Source organism: Anomalospiza imberbis, chromosome 3, assembly GCF_031753505.1.
Source record: "Anomalospiza imberbis isolate Cuckoo-Finch-1a 21T00152 chromosome 3, ASM3175350v1, whole genome shotgun sequence".
Lineage (NCBI taxonomy): Eukaryota > Metazoa > Chordata > Aves > Passeriformes > Viduidae > Anomalospiza > Anomalospiza imberbis.
Window position 1 is genome coordinate 80665286 of NC_089683.1, and position 26206 is coordinate 80691491.

General features: G+C 38.3%; 2 protein-coding genes and 1 long non-coding RNA gene across 8 annotated transcripts in view; 1 reads left to right on the plus strand and 2 right to left on the minus strand.

Moving 5' to 3' along the window:
* Positions 1–1383: 1383 nt before the first annotated feature.
* On the minus strand, positions 1384–16184 carry SLC30A6 (solute carrier family 30 member 6). 2 transcript variants are annotated; one of them, XM_068185357.1, is made up of 14 exons: positions 16059–16184; positions 13534–13620; positions 12846–12930; positions 11753–11795; positions 9702–9767; positions 9180–9260; positions 7900–7935; positions 7007–7101; positions 6203–6251; positions 4291–4410; positions 3888–3990; positions 3541–3588; positions 2917–2985; positions 1384–1902 (listed from the first exon to the last, which is right to left on the minus strand). In XM_068185357.1, the coding sequence occupies exons 1-14, from the start codon at positions 16059–16061 to the stop codon at positions 1405–1407; spliced, it is 1383 nt and encodes a 460-aa protein (XP_068041458.1). In that variant the 5' UTR covers positions 16062–16184; the 3' UTR covers positions 1384–1404. The 2 variants fall into 2 exon arrangements, with proteins under 2 accessions (XP_068041458.1, XP_068041459.1); XM_068185358.1 differs by lacking the exon at positions 9702–9767.
* A 1016-nt stretch (positions 16185–17200) lies between these two features.
* Positions 17201–22228, plus strand: LOC137471221 (uncharacterized). Its single transcript, XR_010997470.1, has 3 exons — positions 17201–17271; positions 17657–17718; positions 19409–22228. It is a non-coding gene; the product is annotated as an uncharacterized lncRNA (long non-coding RNA).
* Positions 22229–24096: 1868 nt separating this feature from the next.
* Positions 24097–26206, minus strand: part of SPAST (spastin) — a 33724-nt gene continuing 31614 nt past the window's right edge. For all 5 annotated transcript variants that reach the window (XM_068185352.1, XM_068185350.1, XM_068185353.1 and 2 more), the window contains one exon: positions 24097–25386. In XM_068185352.1, coding sequence (XP_068041453.1) covers positions 25264–25386 — 123 coding nt within the window. In that variant the 3' untranslated portion in view covers positions 24097–25263. The remainder of the gene's footprint in view (positions 25387–26206) is intronic.

A 26206-nucleotide genomic window follows, 5' to 3' on the forward strand; every position in this document is an offset into this window, starting at 1 on the left:
CAAAGCAATTATCTTCAGGTAACATAGTATCTTTGGAATCCCTGAGATACTACAGCTCCATGTAACCACCTCATGGAAGTGGAGTGACTGACTTAGCACACAGATAAACAAGGAGGAAGCCAATATATAGCACCCTGAGTTGCAAGTGGAACAACACAAATAGGCAACCTGTTCCTAGACAGCCAAGAGATGCAGAAGAATGTGCAAAGGAGCAATTGTAACGTAGATACTGCACAGGGGGACAGAAAAAAAACTGAAGTATTTCTAAAAGGCCTTTCCCTGTTGTCAGATCAGAGAAGGAAAAGACAGCAACGAGAGGGAAGAGCTCTCTGAGAAAGGCCCTGGAGAAATGTGGACAGCTCAATGTATAGTAGGACAGTAATGTAAAAGCAGAGACAAGTTAAGTGGTCTCGTTCCAAGTGTGCCCCAAAGGTTAAGCACTCCAGCAGTGACTATGAACTCTCAGCGATCTGTACTCTGATCTGTACTCTGGATATAAACCAGGAATATAAATAAATTACTCTTCCCCCGGGAACTATAAAAAAAATAAAAAGAAGAAAATACAAAGTCACAATCAAATCACAGAATACTCCCCATAATCAAAAATGAAATACTGGCTTCAGAAACAACAGTCATCTGTTCTGTATCCTTAATAGGGTTAATCGTAAAAAAGAGGTGCTTGTAAAATCTTAAGTTTTAAGTATTTTATTTCCCAATATATTGCTAAATAATTTTGCAGTTAAAGCAAAACGTAAGAAATACCAGATATGAGTATGGAATACTTACAACTAGAAAATGGTTGCTGAACCATCTGAATTTCTATAAAAGCATCAATAAAAATGTAAAAACACACTCTCGCAAAATCAGTTACAATCTGAAATGCCAGATCGTCTTCACAATGGCCACAACATGAATATTGATGGATTTTTGCAACCAAAAACTAACTGTGATTTGGCCCAAGCATGGCTTAATACAGCAATCACACATGTCTGAAAATTGGGACTTGTATTTCTGCCATTTCCTATTCTCTCAGCTATTCAGCATCCAGTAATTCTCATTAGGAAAAAAAAAATGCTACCTGGTCACAATTTTATTCTCTTATGGAGTTGTGCTGCATCTCAATACACTCTTGGATAAATCAAGAAAAGTGGATAAAAAAGATGAGTAGAAATAGACACCCTATAAAAATTACTTGTAAAGTATTGTAAATCTGCAAAATGTCTGTGGCATTACACAGGCTACTGCTGATGCAAAGGAAAAAACTGCTATTTAACCACTTCATGAATATGAACAATGCACTTGTTCCAAGCCATTCAGAATGATGCGACATTCCAAATGTTTATAAAAATTGGGTAATAAAAGAATTAAGTCAATACCCTTAAGTATAATAAATAATGGTGTTTATTACGGTCGGGGCTGACCACGAGCGTTTGTTCCATATCTGCCTGGGACATTTGCAAAACCAGTTCTGAATCCTTGAGCTGCTCCCATTCCTGGTATTCCAAGTCCTTGATTGAGTACACTGCTGTAGGGTGCAGATCCATGACTAAAGCCCAATCCATAGGGCTTTGTCTGAGTGTTTAAAAGGATGACTGGATTCACATTTTTGCCTGGTGTGTTAAAAGAAAATTCTGGTGGTGGGCTGCTGGGCTTAGCTGGAGTGGAGGTAACAGGGTTCAAACTGTCAGCAGCTTTCAAAGATGGCATTGGAATAATATGATGATCCGAAAGGTTCAGAATATTGTTTGCAATAGGCACAGATGATAAGGTAGGTCTGATCCAGTCATCTTTGAAAATCTGAACAGTCAAGGTAGAGACCAATGTGTATAATCTGTTAGTAACATGGGCAAGTACCATTTGCTCATTTGCATCTCTCCGAATTCGGACATGGACTGATCCAGCCTAGAAAGTGATAAAAACAAGTTGGCTGTTAATTGTTACTCCAATAAAGACTCCCCACATGGATTCAAGAAGAGGCAAATTACCCTGCAGAGAATTACACAAAGACCTTTTGCAGTGGAAACTACTGACTAAATTAAGAACCTTATTACAGGTTCTTATTACATTCTGATCTTTCCTAATGTGCTGCTCTCTTATGAACACATCAAGATCATTATTCAGGAAAAGTGAGTCTAAGAACCAAACTATACAACACAACATGTGTTGGCAAGAAAGGCAACAACTGGAGAAAAATGGCTCAAAAGAACAAAGTGCAAATTTAAGTGTAAGTGGCAGAACAGTAAGCTGAAAGCTATTTTTACATCAGAAAAAGAGAACAGATGCCTTTTTTTCTGTTTTAAGAAGGGTAGCGTACTGGAAGAAACCAGCAAAGAAATATTCTAAGTCTTAATTTTCCAGCTGTCACAAAATACCTGCATCAACTTAGGAATAACCAAGTTCTGTGTGATCATTCTGTATCACAAAAAATACCCCTTCATTTCTTTCAGCTTACAGAATTATTGGTACACAACTGTAATTATTCAGTTCTATCTTCTCCCCTAGAAATGCTGAAAATATGACTCTACTGTCTAATGTAGGCCTTAGGTGCTTGAAGGGCTACAGTTATTTCTCTCTTCCTAGATAATTTACACTAACACCCCATTTTGAAAAATATTTTTTCCATTGTTTGTCATTTTCTTTACTCCAAAATATGAAAGAAATTCTACAGTTGCAAAAATGCATGCTTTAAGCCAGAACTGCAGTATACATTAATAATATTAACCAACAACAAAGCTTTAAAAAATGTAAAGGACAGAGGAAGAAAAGTTTTGTAATAAAGCACACAGACTGAGTACTGACTCCATCAAAATTTTTTATAGTTAATATTTCAGAAGAAAAATCTTACTTTATGTAAATTTAAAAACTAAAGTAGTATCTGACAACAAAGCCTAGAAAGATAATAAAGACATAACTTACCAAAGTGCCAAAACCTAATGTCCAGAAGTGCTCATTTCGAACTTCCAACACACCATCCAAAGTTGAAACCTAGTTTTACACAAACATCCACAAATATGAAAATAAATTAGAAGTTTCAAATCCCTTTAGAATGTATTTTTGTACATAACTGAATAACAAATAGTTTTCAGTAGTGAAATAAAAGCTCCATACAGAGAAGAGATGATGTCTGTTAATGTCACTAATGCTTATCTAACACACTTGTGCTACCCTTAAACATCCAAATCCATCAAAAAAGTTTTAAGAAACATATTTCAAGTAACTCTTGCTGCCAAACTGAAGTATGTTCTCAACTTGACATGCTGTAATTCAACAACTGCCTGTACTCCTTTTCCTCCTTCAACACACATTTGTAAACCACTTCAATAGTAGCTCAATTTTAAATAAAAAAAGCCTGCACTACTTAAATAGATTTGTTCCAGATACCTAAAAGACACTATTCATCTTGGAAAGCAAGATTCCTATTTTCTATATGCAGCTAAAAAATAATTTTAGCAAACTTCTTGGACTGGTCAGAAAAATTCTTCACATTCCTGAATGCTTATTAGCTGTACACACTGTGCAATGTATTATACACTGACTTACCTCTCTAAGAAGTTTATCTAACTGGCCAATCACATGAGGTGGGGTTGTCTTCAGAAAGAAGAAGTAAAGAAAATACAAGTTATAATAAAGATTAACTGGTCCTGTTGAAGTAAGAGAGCCTTTAAGTCTGGTCTACCCACACAAGAGACCAATGGCATTTTCATTAAATTCTTATGACTTCATGATGCATATTTGCACAACCTTTAACATTCTTGTAGCACATCACAAATTCCCATAGGAATATTTCCAATTTGCAAGCTTAAAACAGATTTCAAGTTTTTTTTTTTTTTTTTAATGAGGCCATTTAAAAAAACCACAAAATCTGCTGATCTGTAAGGCTGCCTTACCTGGAGTAGTACTTTCCCGCTGTAGACACTCATGGGATACATGGTACCAAATGTCATCAAAGCAATTGCTATAGCAGAGGCTGTGTCCACAGCAAAATAATTGCTAGGGAGAAAGAGCAATTTTAAAGAAACACTGGTATATACATTTTTGAAAGGCAGAACAACATACTTATGATTCTTTTCGCATTCTTTTAAATTACATAAACTTACAGAATTTTACACATACTAATCTCATTTGAACTCTCATTCATCTTGGACAATAGACAGATGCATCCACAGAGTTGCAATGCCATTCATATAAAATGCAGCTCTACATCAGAGCATTGCTTTAATGTAAAAAATACATTTTCCCACAGACTGGATAAAAAAAGAGCTACTGTTTTAAAACAACAACTGCACATACTTGATTTCAATGAGCATATATGTAATGCAAAGAGCCAGAGCTCCAGCAATATCAATCAAGACAAAAGGGTTCATCCGTGGCAGAAAGATGCTACTCAGTCCTGGGATAATTCCACAAATACTGCAACAAAACAGAAAAAGCAGTTGTCAGCAAGTTTTCATCACTACTTTGAAATTCCAAAATTACACACATCATTTAGCATTTGACTTCTAACACACCTTGCTGCCATAGCATATGATGAGCACTGTAAAGGCCCCACTAGTTCTGCTCAAAGGCTGCTGTCAGCAAAAATTAATCAGGTGTTTTTTTCTGGGAACACAGCTCTATGATATAGCTGTATCAGCTGTCCACAACACAAGTGCTTCATGGGTTCAATACTGATATTACAGAGATGTACACAGTGAGAGATATGTGTATCACCTGTCTTCAATCCATCTGCCACCTTGGTGTGCAAAAGTGTCCTAAAGTCAAAGCTAACTAATTCATGGAGTCTGAAAGGAGGAAGCAGACCAGCTAGTTGCATATGAGGAGACCAAAAAATGCATTAGGGAATGCTGGGAAAATTACTTATTTATAGTTATTTCCTGTCAATGAGAGTATGAAGAGCGAAAGGAGTTTCTGTACTTCCCACTGTGCATGTCATGTCCTGGAAATTTTCAAGGCAAAGACAACATGAAATGTTTTGTTGCTATGGTTAAAGCCAACATCTGTTTAGACATCATGTGCTGGTCTGCTTCTGTAAGAATTTTAATCAGTGTAATTATATACAGGTGCAGATATTTTTAATCAGCATTGCTTCACATAACACATCTGAAATAGCTCCATACATACTAATACAATTTTTTTTCTTACTGGTTTAACTGTATACAGGCTATCTCAAAACCCAGTAGAAATTATATTATTCTTGATCTGGGACCCCTTCAAGTTATCTATCAGTGTCCTTCCCCTTAAAACTGTGTTTCTAGACCAGTAAGAGGAAAGCTGTGCTACTGTCTGTGATTGGTATCCACCTTTTTTTTTTTTTTTTTTGCTTTTACAGTAAAATTTGGGCAAGCTAATTATTAGTCTTGCAATATTATGTCACAGATTTTGGTTCTGATGATGTAACATCTTATACCCATATAAAATCAATTCTTCTGTTATCAAGTCAGCATTCTCTGCTTTCCTTAACTGTAAAAAAGATCACAAGATGCAGAAACAGATTGATTTTGAAGCATACTTAACATGTTTTACAACTTGGTTTAACATTTTTCTTTTGATACTGACAGATAGCTGGAAGAACGTGTATGGATTAAAATAAACTTCCCCAACATCTGACAAAACTATTTGCAAACAATGTTATCTTGCATTCAGATATCCAATACAAGCAAGACAGTTAACAGACAAGATGAATGAGCAACACTGCTTATATCCCTGGAAGACATGGACTTTCCAGTTTCCTGCTGGACAGGTGAGGAGTTTCCATAGCTATGGTTCAGTGAGTAACCTGTTTCATGTATCACATTTAAACTCAACCATCTGAATCATTTGTTCAGCCCACAAAGTAAGTAAACATGAATTACAAAATATATCACTCAATAATGCATGTTGTGAAATGCAGTTCATGTATGTACAGAATAATGCTAGTTTTCCTATTCTCACCCAAAGAGAGTTACATACAATGTACTGAACATATATACTCAAAAGAAAAGCTATCCAGAAAGATGTATTTCTGTTAGATTGATGTATCTGGGAAATATGGGGGACAATGTTTGTTCCAGAGTTCATACATGAGACCTACAGTAGGTAAAGCTATTTTAAAAGCTCTAATACAAGTTGATGCCTCAATACCCCTCCAAAATGTTATTATACACACAAAACCAACACTGCGTTCCAGAAGCTAATGATTTTGAAAAACAATATAAAGCTTCACCTTCTACTAAGATCTGCAACATGTTCCTGAAGCCAACTTGTGCTGGCAGCTGCAAAAGAAATAAGGTAATAAAGTTACCACAATTGTAAATACCATTTTAAAGTTACTACATTTTAAAGCACACGTAAGTTTTATTTTAAGGGAAGAATTCAATAAATACAGTGTGACTGAATAAATATATCTCAACAGATACCCTGGCACTTGAAAAAAGCCACAGGTCTGTCTTTTCCAGGCAGCAAATACAACATCCATCTTTCATAATAATCTGAACTGATTAAATATAAATGTAACTGCAGGGTATAACCATTATATTTTATATAATATAGTGTAAAATAGATATTTATAACTATGGACAATTTACAGGACAATTACAACAGGACAATTTACAATTAAAGGAATGACTGCAAACTACTTCACAATGAAAAAGGTAAAAGAGCTTTTAAAAATAACTATTGTATTAACTTATTTCTGAATCCATTAATACATCCATAAAATGTGTTGAAAGTTCTGGTATCTGCCACATGACCTTCACTGGCTGAATTTTAAAGACTGAAAATAAAGGATACTGCAGCACTAAAATAATACTTGGTTTATCATACTACCGACCTCAGACTACTCAGAGCCTTATAAGCAAACTGGAGTTGAAAATCAGATGGCAATTCTACTGCACAAAGTTACATTAACAGAGGTAACAGTAATATACACCCAATAGTTAAGAAAATTACCAGACAAGTTATACCTTGCTAAAATAGGAACATTATCATTTTTTTCTCAATTCTTGTTACAGTCTAATTTATCACATACCTTCAGAGACATAAGCAAAAGGCTTATTCTTAATGGAAAGCATTGTAAATAAGTTGAAAAAGAGAGCCACGAAAGTACCAACCAGCAGTCGTCCCCTAGGGAGGGGAAAAAAGGTGTCTTAATTTCCCATCATTACAGAACATGTCATCAAGCTGTAACTACCAGTAACAGTATCCAGATATTTTGCTTGGTTTCCTTCGCTGAGGCTGAAAACCAGTAGGATAAACTAGTGTAATACTTAATAACCAGCAGCGTATTATCGTTGTAAGGGTTATACGAGATCACTGAACTTCGTACATTATTGTTATCACATAACGCTCATAACACTGAGTAACAGCTCTTAGCTAACTGCATACATCCACACACATATATATTTGCCCTTTGAAGATAAAAACACATTGTCCCCTCAGCAGCACAGCTATGAAGCTTAGCATTCAATGGAATTATGCCATATACCCCAGCCTTCTTCTAGAACTACTTCAACATACGTCCCTTGTCCCATTCCTTTGCCCCATAACACCTTCTTTTCCTCTCCCCATGGTCTTTATAGTCTGAACCCTCTTATGAACTGAACCTTCAGGTCCCTGTTGACCACAGCATCCTTCCACCCCACATACCAGGCCTTCCAAGAGGCCACAAGAAACAAAAGGAACTGAACTAGGAAAAGCAGTAATGTGTAGTTAGATCACTATTTGAGATAACACGAGCATTAAATTTCAATTGTACCTTGAAAAGAACCATTTGCAGTATAGCTTGCACATGGTTTAAAACAAATACCAAGGCACCAAAAGCAATTTGGAACTGAAAGTACTTGCATAACTAATATATGCTAGATAACAATTAGAAACATAAATGGACAACAACATATTTTATACATCAAAATAATTTCTTACGTGTGTATCTCAGGCTGTTCCAGAAACCGCTCCGCACTACAAGAACAATTGAAAATTTGAGTTATATTCATACAGTAAAGCCTTGATACCTGCAGCATGTTTTTACAGTTCCTTAGCATTAGCTATTAGCCATTCATAAACAAAAACTGATAAAGTACTGCAAAAAATGGATTGCTTAAATAAACACAAAAACTTTTATAAGCAATGAAGGCATTTAACACTGAATCAAAGCAGATGTGATTTAGATTTCCCAAATATTTCCAAACTGTGCCATATATGTGGTAGCTACCATGAATGCTGCCTACATGATAAAAATATGCTTGTAAATGAACATGCAAAATAATACTGTTACTGGCACCACCACCAGTGCTGGTGACCACAACAAACTAAATGTGAAATTCCTGACTTACAGCCTCACACTAAGCAAGGTCAAATAAAGCAGACACTGGATACTGTGGTGGAGATAGAGATATTTTTTCACCCACCAGTGAGTTAACAAATGAGTTTCAGCTGTAACAGAAAAACCTGCTAAGTTTGTGGAATTTCCTAAAATTGATGTTGGAAAATTTGGAGGTTTTCACAGAGGGTGATTCATTCCAGTGGACTGTCACTTCAATATATTGACCTTATAGTATAAAGTTACTAAGTTGTTAATACAGCCCTTTACACAGAAAATAGAGCACTTGAATAAAATAAGGGAAGGTATACTGCTGCAGTTTTAAATTCCAGATGTTAACAAAAGCTTCTTCATCTTTAAAAACTAAAATAATATTGTAGGCTAACCTCCTGAAATACAAATGCTTCCAAGTATAGATGGTATGGCAAATTAATACTGGAGCAAACTTTGAGGGAGTGAAGAAGTTGATGCTTTAAACATTCAGCTCCTTCATAAATTATGAAGCTGCTTTGACTTCAAAAAGTAACAGAAGTGAAACCAAAATACTTTTATTTGTTAATGAGCTTAAAAAAGTCAAGATGTATAATGAAATGCATTAAATTAATTACGCAACCTTTTGGAAAATGTGTTCTTAAAATCATTAAATCTTTCCCTAGAGAGCTTTTTAAGAACATTTATCAATTCCCATCTTTACATCTAAAGCCTACATGTAGTGTAATAAATGTAAGCAAGCAGTAAGGTTTAGCTATATTTTTTTTTAATCTTTGAGTTTTTCCTAAAGTATCTCTTTACATACAGGACTCGTAGAATGTATGTGCTTTTGGTTGATCTGGACTATATCTTCATACGTTAAAAAATGAAAGAAAACAGTACATAACCCTACCTTTCTTTCAGTATAAAAAGAGCACCAAGCTGTGCCAGAACTGTAGATGCAAATACAGCTAGAACTTCAAACCTTTCAAACCTGAAATTTGAGAATTATGTTTAGAAACATTGCACATTGAACAAAGCATTCAACAAAATCTTTTCTGTGCAAGAACCAGCAGGATACACCGACTTTTTCTAATTCATTCAACAGCAGACTGATGGGAAGGAAGTTTTATGGAATAGTCAATATTTTTGGTTTCTTTTAACACTCCACTTATCAGAGACACCTTAAAATTAAGCATTTCTTAATTCTTCTTGCTGTCAGAGACACCTTAAAATTAGCATTTCTTAGTTATTCTTCCTGTTCATCCCCTTCTCCATAATTGTTCTTTATTATATAAAGTCTTGGCCCTCCTCACTTTTAGGCTCTTTCACATACAGAGTATTACTGATGGCTGTTTGGGGATCCAGGCAATGACAGTGAGCAATATATGAAATGCTGTATTATCAAACATTACATCTTATTATTAGTACTTACCCAAATGAATAGACTGGGCTGGGTTTCTTCATCATTACCCAGTAGCTTATTAGACATGTCACCAAACTGAAAAAAGGGGGAGAATTAGACTGTGATAAATAACAGCAGCCTTTACAAACTGCATAATCTACAAATGCACACTTGAGCCACCAGAACTCAACAAACGAATACAGCCACATCTTGCCCTGAACTCAACCTCCATCACTGTCACAGTGACGTTCGAAATGTTCCTCATGTGCTTTCTGAACTTGCCTAGAAATGCTGTAACCTGAGAAATGCTGCTTAAATGAGAAGGAAGCTGACAAGCAAGACAGAAGAATGAAAGAAAAGGCAAAGAAATCACTCCATTAAAGCCTTCTTTTAGAGATATACCATGAATTAGATTTGGTACTCTAGAGTAAGTCTCAGGCCACACCAAGTATTGCCTTTCTTTTTCACAGTGTAATTTCGCTATGTATACGGCCAAAACAGATTAACTTTCTTTGGCTGCACACAAGCTCTAATCTAACTGGCCATTCACTGGTCCCTCTTGCTATCTTCTGTCCAAATTTTTCTCTCCTACTGAACATCTAGAATTCCAATTATTTTAGAATCTCCACGGTAATAGTCAGAATGTTTCAAGGATGAGTATAGTTTTCTCTGACTATTCTTCCTCTGTTGAACAATTTTTTCAACTGGAGCCCACATAGATTCAGTGCCATCTGTGCTTTCATGCAGTCCTTTTGTAATTAAAATAACAATGCTAAATCAGACTGGATCAAGAACTCATCTCTACAACTGATGAACAATCACATCCGCACAACTTGATTCTCAGCTGCGTAGAATAAAAGTAAAAGCACAGGAAGTAATACTGCTTATCTACAAAGCCGTGAACTCATATTCTCAGTAAGACTATTATATGCAACCAGGCAATGACAAAAAGAAAAGAAGCAGAAATTGATTTTTGCAGCAGAATTACTGAGCACTGTTCTCCCTTACAGCAAATCAAAATTCTTGAAAGAGATTGCTGTGAGTTAGAATAATCTTCTAGTCCAACCCCTAATTAACCTAAGACAGGAGCGCCAGGGGTGTCCTACCTCCTCCTAAAACTAAAAGAAAAAAAACATTTCCATACAAATGGGAAGTACAACATCAACACTTTCCCCAGTTTCCCCAAGGTATTCTCAAAAAAGGTATTTTGAGACAAGACAACAAAAATTCAGTAGATACAAAATCCTAAGAGAAAGACAAGATTCATTAGAGTTAAATCTTAATTCTAATGCAGTCACAGATCAATTTTTTGTGCCTATCCCAACAAGTAATTTTTGTTTCTGCATGTTTGCTGATGTTATTTATCAATGTTTTACTGTAAGTCAGATAAGTTTTAGTATGTAGTGGACATACGTATGACTCAGAAAGCTGATCTATACCTTTTATAAGACAGTGAGATAGCAAGGAAGATAATGTAGGCTAATATTTTAAAAATACATACATTTTATTTCCCAACCACTGCTACCATTTTGTATTTTGGATAAGAACTGAATATATTTCATGTCTGTATTATCACTAGTACCAAAAGTGTTCAGAACTATCATATTAGAAGTGTAATTTTATTAGAACACAAGAAAAATGCTGAAAATATCTAATGACCTTATGTACAGAGGGCTTGGTATCTAGCTTGCGAAATATTTTTGAAATAGAATTACATGCTTCTTGTTTCCTGATGTTAAAACTGAGCGTTACTTCACAATCAGTGACTATGGCATTAGGAAAATGTTCTGAGAGAACAACCAGACAACAGTTTTGTGCCATATTGTTTTATGTTGTCACACATCTGCACAGAGACATCTATGACTAAACTGATCAGTTACTAGTCATTCTCAATATAGCTATGATGGGGCTTACAATCTACTTATTGTGTGCAATTTTATACTCATTTAAGCTATATTTAAACCAATTACTGTTTCTATATTGCTGACTAAGTTACATGACTTTGAACCTGTAAGTAAATTTTAAATGTATAGAAATATACTGACAAAATGAACAGTAAGACAAAATGGGGAAAAACTCACCTGAAAAGGTCAAAGATTGTCAAATATGTGTAAGCAGTTAAAGCTGTAAAGAAAAGTAAGTATTAAAATTTAATACTTAATTTTTCAATGCAAATGTATTCCAAGTCCCTCTTGTGCAGCTCTTTCCAGTCTTCTAACTACACACACTGTCTTTGCTGATAGAACAAGTTTCTGTTATTCTAAAGATACCAATATATTTAATGTCATAAGCAGGCTGATTATGGCAATCTTAATTCAACTAAAGCATGTAATAAAGCCCAGATACAAAAGGTATCACATTTGTGACTAAGTTGTGACTTGGAATTTAAGTACTAGAAAGTCAGGAGATCTTCCAGAAACACATCACTTACCAAAGTAAGAGATCTCTTATGTGTGTTATTGCAGTGAAAAGTAGGTTGAATGGAATATTTTACTTGTTTTGCATGTCTAACCTATCTTGAAACTGTAAGAAAACCTGCACCAAAAATTAAAAACTAAAATAGCATTCTATTCTCAGTGCAGGTGATGGGAAGCACATTGAAGCCCCTATCCAAAAGCAGAAAGCAAACAAAACTGCACTGGGTCTGGCTGATCTGGAGCTCATTTCCCCACGGCAGCCCTCACAGTGCTGTGCTTTGCAGTGGCAGCTACAGAGGTGTTGAGAACACTGCAGTGTTTTGGCTACTGCTGAACATTCCTTGGAAGCAAAGAAGTCTTAAGCCTTTTCCACGCTACAAACATCCTCATTCAACTGCAAGTGAGGGTCTCTGCATGTCACTGGTGCTACTTATACAAGGAACAGTTTTGAGGACTAATAACTCAAAAGTCTACTGGTTTTCTGAGAGAAAGATGAGGAAGCTACTGCAGGAAACAAACGACCAGCAGGACTGAAAAACTGTGCAAACTTTGAAGGACTTCCACCCATCTAAACTTGTCTGTGAAAATTGCTTCTAAGCTGACTGTGGCAAATCAAAAGGAAGCACTTTCTGCACCTGGCTGTGCAAACCCCTAACTCCATTAAGTACTGGATTTGGCTTTTTCAGTCAGCTGGAACTCCACAAGCTAAGAAACACATGGTAGATTGCTGTAGTTTCAGTACACGAGAGCCACCTACCTATGCTGTTTGTAGAGCTGCACCACATGAGCAGGAAGCCAATACATATTAAATTTATAGCACCAAACAGTAAAATCTTCCAGGACTGTTGATGAGAATAAATATGTATTTTACACCTTCCAAAATTTACAAGACAGAAATATATCTTTCTGGTCTTAAAAAACAATATTGCAGTACTTGGTCATGCAAACAGAACTGGCTTCTCTTCCCTCCCAAAAATTCACCACTCATTTCAGAACAGCAAGCCCTTAGTCTATTTTAAACTTTACAGGTTATTTTAAAACTCATTTATGAATGCCACCATGCTTAAAATACCTTTTTGGTCTAAAAAAACTCCACCCATCTATAATATTTGCATTTTATTACAGCACACAGCATCTGACTTTTGAAGACCAACTTGTGCAACTTTACATTAATGTGTTCCTTTATTTGTGCTGAAACTTTGGTCCCAGAAACATCTGAACACATTCAGTTTACATTTCCACTGAACCCATCAGACTTAAGTATAATTCTGGAGAACACTAATTCACAGGGACAATGCACAGAAGCAATACAGCTTCAAAGAGATTTTTTTTAAGCACAGCTAAAAAATTCAAAGAAAAAAATTCATAATATATTAATAGTGTATCTTAACTTACTACAGCTAATGTATTTTATTATAATTATGATTTTTTAAAGCAACACTTACCCTTCTGTCTGCTGCAACCAACCTAAATTCATGTGTTAACTTTCCAACCAGTGATCTCTGTGATTTGCGGAACAGGTGTATTGTCCCCTTAAAAAAAATCAACAGTTTAATTAAAAAATTTACTTAAACCATAGTTTAAATTAGCAAAAAGGAAATCTTCATTGATGAACTATTTTCACAATTAAATCAAAGACTCAGGTGAACTTTTTGTTAACCAGAAACTTTATCATAAACTTTAAACTCAGCCATATTTTGGTAACCATTTCACATGGTCTATTATATTAGAAAGTTACAAATAACTTAGAATCAAGTTTCATTTAGACATAATCCAGAACTCAGGTTTACTGGAAAAGACACTACAGTATCACTTAAAGAGTGGGTTTTAACTTTTATTTAGATGAAACTACTACAAGACAGTCTGAAAACACAAATATTTTTCTTCATCAAAGCACACTTCCCACCCAAAGGCAATGGATTTATTAAACAGGAAAATACTATTCATAGATCTATAAAGGAGAACCCACCACAGAAGTAAAAACAATGCTGTGATGTGATGAACACAAAGCCAGTAACAAAATGAGACATACCAACAATCTTGGCTCTGAGTTAACCTAAAGGGCTGCTACATGGCTCTCCTGCAAGCGTGACAGGGAGCGGACTACCAGAGAAATTCATCTGCCATGACACTTGTCTCCCTTTCCTCAGAGGGTCCAAGCTTCTGGTTGTCCTCTGTTCTGCTCTCCCCACAAAGAAGTAAGCTTTCCACATGAAAAGCCCTTCTGATTTGCAGAAGAAATTTGTGGACTTTTAATGGATGGTCAGTCATCTGTAGCAGTTTGGGGCCAGATTAAATAAGGCTTGATTTTAAGCTATCACACCTTAGCTGCCAGCAGAAGGCAAAAAGACATACTAATGGGCTCTTCACTAAAATACATTCAATTTCAGAGATTTTGTCAACACAGCTGCATTTCATATTATCTGAGAAATACTAGTGTGCCATGAATTAAACTTTAAGCACTACTACAGATCGCAAATTTAGCTCATCTGGGACAAAACACTGGCACCTACTCTTTTCTTTATTAGCAAATCATTACATGATTATTTTAATTCTTAATAGACACATGCAGGATGCCAGAACACCTCGGAAAGCTTTTCTAACAGGCAGTGGGCAGCCTGCTTACGAAAGCTGCTGTGTTACAGAATCACAAAGAATCACAGAATATCCTGAGTTGGAAGGGACCCACAAAGATCATAGAAATCCAACTCCTGGCCCTGCACAGGACACCCTAAGAGTCACACCATGTACCTGACAGTGTTGTCCAAACACTTCTTGAGCTCTGTCAGGCTGATGCTGTGACCACTTCCCTGGAGAGCCCAGCCACTCTCTGGGTGAAGAACCTTTTCCTGATACCCACCCTAAACCTCCCTGACACAACTCCAGGCCACTCTCTCAGGTCCTGTCACTGGTCACCACAGAGCAGAGATCAGTGCCTGCCCCTCCTCTTCCCCTCACAAGGAAGGTGTGACTGCAGAGAGGTCTGCCATCAGTCTCCTGAGGCTGAGCAGACCAAGTGACCTCAGCCACTTCTCACAGGGCTTCCCCTGCAGACCCGTCACATCTCTGCCGCTCTCCCTGTCGCCTTTGCACCCACTGCTCTCCCGCGCCGTTGGCACTGTGTCCATTGCCCAGCCACACCTCCCTGTTCACAAAGGATGCCGTGCATCAGAGCTGGGTACTCTGTGCCACAGGGGACTTTTGCAAACTCACGCAGGCCACAGCCCACCCCTGGAAGCAAGCTCCAACTCAGCACGTGCTGCACCTTGGCATTAAGGCACCCCTAGATCCTACAGCTCTGCCGAGAGCTCGGTGCTGGGCAGGGCGGCTGCCCCACACCTCAGCCAGCCCCTGAGGCGCTCTAAGAGCTCCGCAAGACGTGTTTCTGCAGCCAGCGGCACTGTCTGCTCCAACAGGTGACAGCACCTGTTATGGATACCGATGTCACTCAGCACGACAAGGGAACACTTCGCCTCCCAGATGAACACGCACACGCGGCGGTCGTTCCCAACAGATCGGGTTTTCGTCTTTGAGAAGCGAGCCACGGAGCGACAGCCCCGACACCGCGGACCCGTTTGTCCTGCGGCGAGTCCGAGCTCCCTGACCGATGTGCCGCTGAAGGAGAACTCCGAGGCTCAGACCGCAGCCCGGCGACCCCGTTCGAGAGGCAGCTCCGGCACAGGAGCCCCCCGCGGCCCCGGCACCCAGCCGGGCCCCGCCCGCGGTGCCGGCCGGCCGCGGCCCGGTGATGGCGCTCGAGGGGCGGGCGGAGAGCCCCGAGGCGGAAACACCGCACGGGCAGCGACGCCCCGCGCTGCCCCCGGGCCCGTTACGGGCCGCGCCGGCCCGGACGCCCCGCGGCGCCGCCGCCACGGCGAGGGAGCGGGCGCTTCCAGCAGCCTCCGCAGGACGTGTGCCACGCACGACTTTCCTTCCCCTTCCCTCCTTGCCCCCAGCAGGGGCCACTCACCATATTACTCCCCGCAGCGGAAGAGACGGCGCCATGCGAGGCCGGAAGGGGCGGGAGAGGTTCCCGTCGCCGCGGCAACCAGCGGGCCCGGCGGGACACGTGGCGGAAACGGCGCCCGCCGGGAGCCGGCTGCGGCTCCGTCCCGATCCCGCGGGATGTGCGGCCCGAGGCGCCCTTCCCTCGCTCCTCCCCAGCCGCCGGCAGGCTGAGGTGGAGGCCCGCCGTGGGATTTAAAGGTCTTGTCTGCCGCCTCACCGCACTTCTGCTGTTCATCTGCCCGCTGCTTTCGAGAGCTCAAGGAAAGGGCTCCCACGGCTGGTACCATCACAGACTCAGAGCCCAGCTTGTGACAAACACCACCATGTCAACTAGACCATAGCACTGCCTGCCACTTCCAGTCTTTCCTTTAAACACCTCCAGGGCTGGCGACTCCGCAACTTCCCGGGCAGCCTTTCCTATATCTAACCACCCTCCCTTTCTGTGAAGAAATTCTTCCTAGTATTCAAGCTAAACCTCCCATGGCACAGCTTAAGAGTGTCGTAGTCGGCCTATCACAGTCTCTCAGGATACTCCAGCAATTCCACAAGGATGGGTTTGCTTCCCAGTACGAGCGTTCATTCCTCAGTCCCCACCGCCAGCCCTCGCCCTGCCGCGGTACCCGGCGTTAAGGGCACTCAGGACACAGCCTGCAAAAGGCATTTCTTTTCCCCAGCAAAACCCCCAAAGGACAGCAGCTCTCCAAACTACAGGAATTATGTTGAAAATTTAGTCACTTTGTTGTGTGCTGAGATTCGTGGAAGTGCTCCCGTTGCTCTGAATATGATGGACAATAGAAGCATCACAGTCCAGAGGAGGGATCCGCACGCAGTCCAGCTCCATCCCAGAGCCAGCTGCTATCCAAAGCAGACTTTGGAGAGGATTCTGCAACTGACTACTGCTACCGAGGCTCTGGAACGCCGGGACACAAGGTGACAGCGATCCCCCGGGCTAGGTGGCCAGCAGATGGCTTCACTGTGCCCAGAAGCTCCCGTCGGAAGGAATGTGTACGGCAGGACCGCTTTGCATGGAAAGTACAACGAAATCCAGAACAGAAGTCATCTTGGAAGTTCGGATAGCTCTGAAAAATTGTGTTGCAAAGCACCTGCATGGGATTGAATATACTGAAAGATTTAGTCACAAAAGAGATTATTTATTATTTATTATTATTTGCAAAGTAAGAGGAAAAGAGAGGAATAAAAATTGAAGTGAGATATTTTATTAAGACAGGTTATTGTGCCTAGGAAGAAACTTGAAACAACCTTCTGTAACACTGCCTTAATCTTTGTTCTTTTAAAGAGTCTATTCAGTTCTCCAGTACCTATAGTTAAAAATGTTATTTGCACCTCACCTGTTCTGTACAACATATCAAAATATTTACCTGACTGTGCGTGAGAGAGAGGCCTGTACATCAAATTAAACCAGGAACAAGCCAGTCTTTAATCTGCTTCACAGTTGGTGTGCTTACAATTAAGTTGTGTGTAGTCTCCTGTTCCCGTGCATTTGCAGAGGGTGTGATTTTATTATTGATAAAAAAAGATAAAATAATTTTTATTTTCCAGATTTTGAGTGTATCTGGTCCTTAGAGGTATCATTAATTAAGAACAACTATCACACTTATCAGGTAATTGTACTCCTTAAGATATATTTAATGTCTCAGACCTCATTCTAAGCTCTTGGCTGTAATCAGTAAGCTTTTTTTCCAGTGTATGGAAGAAGTTTTGGAAACTTTTTGCAGAAAATAGATTTGTGCTTTATAGAATCTGGATGACAGGCAAGAAATTCGAACTGCAGCTGCTGCCTCCATTCAAATTTAATGCAGAAATCAGAACTCTGATAAACCACTGTATAATTTGCTCCACAAAGTTGTTTGGTTACTTCATTATTGACATAGTATTGGGCTTTTTGATTTATTTGATGTCACGGGGTATTTTTTCCCAGAAGAGGCCAGTAGTTAGTTATTAGAAACTGCACTTGAGGAAGTGTCTTCACAGAAGAAAAATTCTACAATAGCACAGCTGATACTAGCATTCTGCATATAACAAAACTAAGTCTTCAAAGATGTCGTACTTAGGCCTTTTAGAAATTACTAAAATGAGATTTGAAAATAACAGAAGTTACAGACTTAGAAAGAACATATTGTTCTTACAGTATACACTTGCCAAAAAGTGGAATTTTCAAAACTATGTGGTAAAAACATCACAATTTGCTCAATAGGTTGTTTGTAGGCTGATATTCTGAAAAACGTGTGGGTTTTTTTAATATAGCTGCAAATAGCCCCTAGAATAACCCCACAAGTGTTGAGAGATGATGGACTTGAATTAAATTCTATTTTTCTGCCTTCACCACTACATGTACTTTCTGGTTTATCATGATACATAGAATAAAAAACAACTTAGAGAAAGTTGCATAACTGTCTTCTCCAGAGCCATATGAACCCTTGTAGGAAATAGGCTGTATTTCACAAGTTCACAACATATTTTGAACTTTGCAGAAAGATGGCATGATTGGGGAAAAAAAACCCAACAACAAAAAAACCCAAAACAAAACAAACCCCACCCACCCAAATAAACTAACAAAAGAAATAAACAAAAAAACCCCACAACAAACCCAAAACAAACAAAAAAACCCACCACCCAACAAATTTTAGCTTACTTTTTATTCCCTCTTCTCTAGCAAACTTAAGAGCACTAAAATACAGAAACAAACAGATCTCCATCTGAGATACACCAGCACCTAACACTAGGCATGCAGCCTCATCCCCCCTCCTTAGCAGGAATGGGAACAATTTAATGAGTCCAAGATAAACTGCAATCCAGGGTATGCTGCCAAAACCAAAATCTCGGTAGATTTCAAAATAGCAAATGGTGGGACATGTTTTGTCACGCTCTTCTTTCTTCAATGATTTTAATTTATCTGATTATCTCCTCTACAAGAATAAAATATTTGAATGTCTGCAACCTATACACAAAAATACCAATAGAAATCATTTTAGTGGTTCAAAATCTACCTCCAAGCAGTAGTACTTCAGCCAAAGAGAGAGAACTTGGATAGACACCAGTGATGTCTTTCTGTCCTAAGGAATTATTCCTTCCCAGAGGCGGGACTAGCTCACATGCTTCAGTCCAAAACACTGGGGTTTTTTCTTCCTTACTGTATTGATTTTTATTGGGTTGATTTCTTTTAGCAGTGATTGGCATGATGATGTGAGGAAGGCAGTGGTCATGCTGGTTTTTGGGAGACCCCTAATGCTGCCAGATATGTAATACTAAAATTAGTCTTAAAAAACAAAGTTTGATTAATTTTATCTTCAGGATGTAACTGTAATAACAGAGATAGCTGTAAGAAGTCCAGATGCAGCCTCAAGACAGAGAATTACAAACAGTAAGGCAATGGGGATAAGTGACGAAATTATAGTTAACAGAAATAATAGCAGTACTCTCCCCAAAGCAAAAGAAAAGCCATTTTGAGGCCAAGCAAATGTTGCTCCAAATTTTTCAGGACTTCCCCATGACCACCAGAATTAGTTATATGAAACCTCCTGGTTTTCACCATGATCTAGCAAGACTAGGATAAACACACACTTTCAGTTTAAGCACATTTATTTAGGAAGTAGCACTTCTGTTTACATTAGTTTTAAGAACTTGAGTTATGTTCATTAGAAACGGATTTATTTACATATTTATTGTTCCATCATCTGGTATACAACACCTGATGTTTTTAATTTTTTTTTTAACCAGCAGCAATTTCATAGGCTTCAAGTTTAATGAAAAGGCTTTTAGTTTTGGACATTTTATCTGATAAACAGACAAGAAAACAGTAATAACAGGACAAACAAAACATTTTATTGTAAGCTAAAGCTATGTGTCTGCTTGTCATGCTTTTTTACATTGCTTATTATTAGTCAAATGGTGTTTTGACATTTCATAAAACATTATTAAAAGAACAATGAAACAAAAGTGCTTCTAAACAACAAAATACAAAAATTAATCCCATCCCAGACTGGAGTTGTCCAATATATTTTATGGGGGTGGGGTATGGTGTTTTGTCTCCACCTTTGGTTTGCATCGCTTTAATACAGATTTCTGAAAAATACTGACTAGCCCTTCACACAACTAAAAATGGGAATCATGTGGCAAAAACCGTTTCTGTATTTCTAGTCCCTTTGAAAGGTGTGCGACTATTAGACAAAGTACTTTCTTCCCCACTTCTAATGGGAGAGAACCCTGCATAACTGAGAGGCCACACCCCGGCATCTTTGACGACTACGCCTATATTAACCAACTACAAGGAGCACCGACCTTTAATCCTCAAAGCCACTTCTCTGAAGAAAGGAGTTTTTAAGAATTGTTATCTTATGAAGGCAAGGAAAGTCTTACAGCAGAACAAGGTTCATCACCACAGTTTCCAGAAGTAATGTCAAACATTTTCAAATCAAAACATCGGACTCTGAAGAACCTGCAGTGTTGAGCCAGTATATTGAATCCACCGGAGGAGTGTGTACCTTGCCAATTATTGCTGAACTCAGGAGGTAGTTATTGACAAGGTAAGAAGTTTCCACTCTAAGACAGTTAATGATTTACACAAGAAGCAGGAAAAACAGAATACACATTTCCCCATATTTTAAAAGATGATTTTGTATTTGTAGGAAGTCACAGCTTAACTTCCTCATCCTGTGGAATTATAATTACCATAATTAAAAGAAAATATAATGAAAATTATAATTAAATAAGAAATTCTAAAAGAAAATAGCTGATCAACTGGTAATCTCTTAAGCTGTCTGCAGATCATCCTAAGCATGAAAATTCACATAGGTCAGTAAAACAACATTCTTCAACACTAAACAGCAGCTCAAGAGAAACTAATAATAAAACTGCCTCTAATTAGCACAATGACTGACATAACTAGTTGCATTGACTATCTGCTTGCTACTCTTCATTCTATTTTTGATATCTGGTAGAAACCCCAACAACTTAAAGCATCACAAAAGCTTGAGGGCACCACAGAAAATGAATGAAAATCTGGTCAGGTACAGTAGCACTGGCCCCCTCCCAAAGCTGCCACATGCAGAAGCACCACTAAAGCGCTGGAGAAGCTATAGAAGCACGTCCTAGACACAACTATGCATCATCCATGTCTTGGGTAGGAAAGCACTATGGAAACCCAGGGCACAAAGTCTCACCATAGGTCATTTAAGGAAACCCCAAAGAGAACGCTGCTTTCCAGTTGCAGAACAGATGCCTCAGTTCCATTTGCCAGCACATCTGACTTCAGTAGTCCCAGTACAAAGTACTTAAATTTCACAAGAGGGACCTGACAGCAGTGCCAAGCAGTGCTAAACTCCACTTGTCTAGAACAGAAAAAATACTACTTATCCTATACCAGAAGGTAAGGTTAATTGAGTTGTATGTATAAAAACTGTCATTTTAAAAACACTTGAGAGAACGGAACAGAAAAACCAGCAATAGCCTCTAATTAGTGCAGTGACAACATACCTTCTCAGTTCAGAGATCCCATTCTTACTCATTTTGAAGTGTTACTATCTCATTTGTTACCTACATAAGGTTGCAGGGCCATGTTCAACAGAACTGTACTAGCAACTGGCTTTGAGTCAGCAAGATATCTCAGGGGCACAATGCCTATTTCTGATACACTAAACACTTTAAAGTCTAAGAAATTAACAGGACAGAGAAACTTAATTTGTGCATAAATATCCTAGTTTAAGGCTTATCTTTAGTATTCTGTGTTGATTTTGTCTTTGCATACGCAGAGAACCTGTACAGGTTTGCTGTAATCCACAGAAAAGTCAACATTAGTAGAGGGAGCATCATAACACACAACGAATTCTCAGTTTAAGGAGAAAAAGCAATCTACATACTATTCTTCCAGTATGTGGAAAGACAAAGTGCAGCTCCTGCTTAATAAAAGCAGAAAAATGTATGAAGAAGATTGTTAGAAAAACACAAGGGGTTTGGGTTGGTTTTATTTTCTCCCTCCAGTAACTGCTACACTTGAAAGTCAGTAGAACACACTGGCAGAGAGCCAGACAAGCTGCTAACTAATCATGTCAAAAAAGTGGGTCAAGTTGCTCATTCACTAGTAGTGGCCAGATTAACAGAAAATAAAAGGCGGGGGGGAGAGTGGAAAGAAAGGAAAAAATCAGTCCAGAGAGCTAATGGAATGGTAGTCTTCACAAAGGTTAAAAGCACCCAAGCTGCTGTCCTGTTTATCCTGATTCGAGACCTGGTATTAGTACACAACCTGATTTTGTGGAAAATGCAGTTGGTAAAGCTCTGCGTGAGTACTACAGACTTGAGAAATATGGGTAATTGGAGGTTGTTCGGGGTGTTGTTGGTTTTTGTTTTTAGGAAGGTGGGGGGGAAGGGAAGGTTTGGTGTTTTTTTCCCATTGCGGTTGTTTTTCCCCAGATCTGCTCTTATACACAGCTAATCCGACATATAGATGGAATGACTGAGCTGGGACTTAGTACATGTAAAATGAGGAGTAAGATGGAAGCTAATGCCTTAAGTGGAACAGAATTACTCTTAAAACACACTATTCAGAAAATAATATAAGACACAACATTTAAAGGAGATTTATGAATCTAACAGCACGTGGCCATGGGCCAAGAATCCAGCAGCTGTGGGGCAAACTGATGTTGTAGAACAAAATTTTCTTTTTTTTTTTTTTTTTTTTTTTTACTGTGTTCCAGCTTTAATTTATGGGGCTGTAGTTCATCCACTAAGCAGAAAACAATCAGGTATAATAGAAGACCAAAATGCAGCCGTACCAGTCACACAGATTCTCTTGACCCGAAATGGTTGCACAAACTAGTGAAAGGGCTAGTCCCTTTTCTTTTTCTGTAGCAGCTGGTGATTCTGACTCTCTGTGCTGCATACTGGCACTCTACTTGAGGAGATGGGGATTTCTATCTCAACGTTTCAGGTGCCTATCCCATGCCAATGAGTATGTATTTGAAATAAGTAACTAGTATGTTCCTCAAAATTAAGTGGACAAAACCAACAGTTTTGCAACAATCACTTAGAAACACTCAAAACAAGAAGCATTATCTTCGAAGTTCTCATTTGCAAAGGATCTCAAGCAATGTTTACCAAAGCTTTATGAATAAAACCAAGGCCCTTTCTTAGCTGTAGCTATTTAGCAGATGCTAATACAACAGTAACATTCATTCTTAGTACTATGAAGAGTATGACAAATATGGATCAAGTCAGCCAGGAATCTCTAAGAACAGAGATGGGCTACTGCAGGCAGAACTAAGGCAAACAAGATGTGAGATTTAAGAATGTGAAATCTTTTAACATTTCTTCAGAAAAGTGAATCACAGGAACTAAAGTCATGTTTAATTTACATAAGACATACATTTGAGAGTATCTATCCTTAGAAGGCTAGAAGTCGTTTGGTTAGACTATTTCGAAAGGCATAGTAGCAGAACACAATCTTCTCTTATTTGATTGCTTTTAATCTTAAGATCAGTTAAAAGCATCTCTGGTTGAAAAAAAAAAAAAAATCACGAACGTATTGCATATGTGCACCTCAAAGGTCTGACAGAGTTTCTGCTATTTAGTACTCAATACCACACAGTGAACACAGTCCTCTCAGAGTATTACTATGCCTACAGCTGCATCTATCAGCTAGGGTTGGGGTTTTTTTCATATATACATTTAATATATTATTTATAGTCAACTTTCAGGTAAGTAGTTAAAAAAAAATAAGTTAAATGAAAAATTAAAAACAAATTTTCTGTTAAGACCAAAAGCAAACAACACTTATAACTCATTTTCATGAAACCAACAGTAAACAATAGGCATTTTCGCAGTATCACTAAGTTGGAAGAGGTGTAAAAAAAACCCCAAACCAACCAAAAAAACAAAGAACCCAACAACCCACAAACCTGCTTTAACAAGGAACTAGTGTTCTGCCTTGCAAACATCTGTGTTTAATCTGTGTAGAATTTGTAAACAAGATGTGGGGCCTTCAGAAGTAAAGGCAAAAACGCTTTCCTTTATTATGGTACTTAAAGGCTATCATTTAAGAGTTTGTTTTTTTAATAGCTTGTCATTTATACAATAAAAACAAGTATTTGTACAAAGATGCAGTTTCTTTTTAAAAAAGCAGATCAGTTGAGTGTTTCATACTTCAATATATAAACCAAAACACATGAAAGCTATAAAAACATTAATGTGTGCCACGTATTAAACATGTAACCTCATATTTTAATGCTTACATGTGGAAATTTAAAAAATTATCCCAATGGAAATTTTACTTTCAATTATCATAAACAGACCAAAATACAGCGTAGAAACACGTCATTTCTGAAACTCAACAAGTAGCATCACTTACTTCCTCAAATATCAGCTGGGCTCAAGTTGTACATTGTAAGCATATAGCTAACATTCTACCAATGAAAGCGTTACAAAATGCATTAAGAGAAAATACTGCCAGTAAATGAGTATCTCAGTCTATTCTTTTATTTAGTAATGTTTCTTTTAAAAGGCAGTTTGAATTGGTTTTATAAGGTTGGGGTTTTTTGCTGTTCTGCTATCAAAGGTCTTCTTCAAATCTGTCCTGTGAACAACTCAGTCACATTACAATGAAACAAAAAGACAAATAATAACAGATCAGCTACTTTTAACATTTTAATAATCATAATTCCCCCATGCTGTTCTTCCACTCTGCACAGGGAAATTGTTTTATTTGGCACATTAAGGATAAAAAAGTCAAAAAAATGAACTGCAGTTTACAAACCTCAAACTGAACATCATTGTTCCAAGTTCATTGTTCACCAATGTCATGGCAAAATTAAAAACAAAAAAACACACACACAACATAGGGAAAGATCCTCCAATGATCAGTATCATCAGAGCCTTGTCGCAGAAACAATATACATATATTAATGTTCAAACCAGAATCGGATTGCTAGGAATCTTACTCATCTCAAGTCCAGTTGTGCTCTTACTTACAGTGTGTAAATCCTCACTAAATGGCAAGGAGGCTTTGATGAACACATTTCACATTGTATAATTTTCTCTTAATCTCAAGTTTTAATGCAGATACTTAAATATCTGTAAAGTCCTGTAAACTCTGGGAGCATCCCAGTTGTCTGCACCAAGTGCTCCCCAGGCAGCAGTGTTTCACTTCAAGTAGTGTCTCACACTGTGGTATCTCCAAAGTCCTTGTTCCAGCGAATGTACGCTTCCAGGGTCTGAGGGCTCAAACTGCGCTTGATCTTCTTCAAAGATTCTGTGAAATCTGACAGTTTGATATTTCTCATCTAAACAGAAAATGAAAGACATCAGGGTCACAAGTGGTTTATGTACTTTGGTTTATTCAAGAAGTATTTGAGTATTCACTTTTAACAAAACAAATTCTACAAGTGCTGCATCTTGATGTAAGAACAAATTTTTTTTGCAGAGTAGACACTCACTGCAACAACCCCCCCCCAAGAATGTGGTAAAGTCTCCACTGACGGAGGTTTTGAAGATATGACTGGGCAAGGTGCTAAATAATCTCATCTAAGGTACCTTTCCCACAAAAGGATGGACCAGGTGATCTTTCAAGGTCCCTTCCAAACCGGAGTGGTCTGTTACTCTATGACCTGATACAAGAGTCTCATAATTTAAAGGCTACCAGTATGTACCATTTTTAATAAACTAACACTTGCTAATAGTAAAATCTGCCTTGTTACTTCATAGCTCATTAGACTGTGTCATTACTTCCTGTTTCAGTAGGTGGTGTGAGCTGGTGCATATGAGGACATCACAACAAATAATCACGGATGCTGTCATCCTCCTGCAACAAATCCTTCCAGCTTATAGTTTTGGCCACAAGCTCAGGCTAAACACAAAAAGCAACTCAGAAATTATGTTTTGCTTCTTTTTCCCCTGTGTAACCGTGGTTTGCACACACACCTGAACAGAAACTTTTTTTACACAGGACCAATTGCTTCCCTTTTTTTTCCTTTCACGTTTACAGCTGCAGTTTGTGGTCAGAAGCTTAATCTTCTTCTTTATGATGGTCCGTGTCAATGAATGCAAGCATTACACATATACCTGCACAAAACTGTTCTAGGTTGTCCCTAAGTTAACCTGCTT

Coding starts and splice junctions, on each gene's coding strand:
- SLC30A6 (XM_068185357.1), bottom strand. Junction 9,768..11,752: donor ACAATCTTTGACCTTTTCAG/GTGAGTTTTTCC, acceptor CCCTTTTTTCAG/TTTGGTGACATGTCTAATAA. Junction 9,261..9,701: donor AGCCCAGTCTATTCATTTGG/GTAAGTACTAAT, acceptor CTCAAATTTCAG/GTTTGAAAGGTTTGAAGTTC.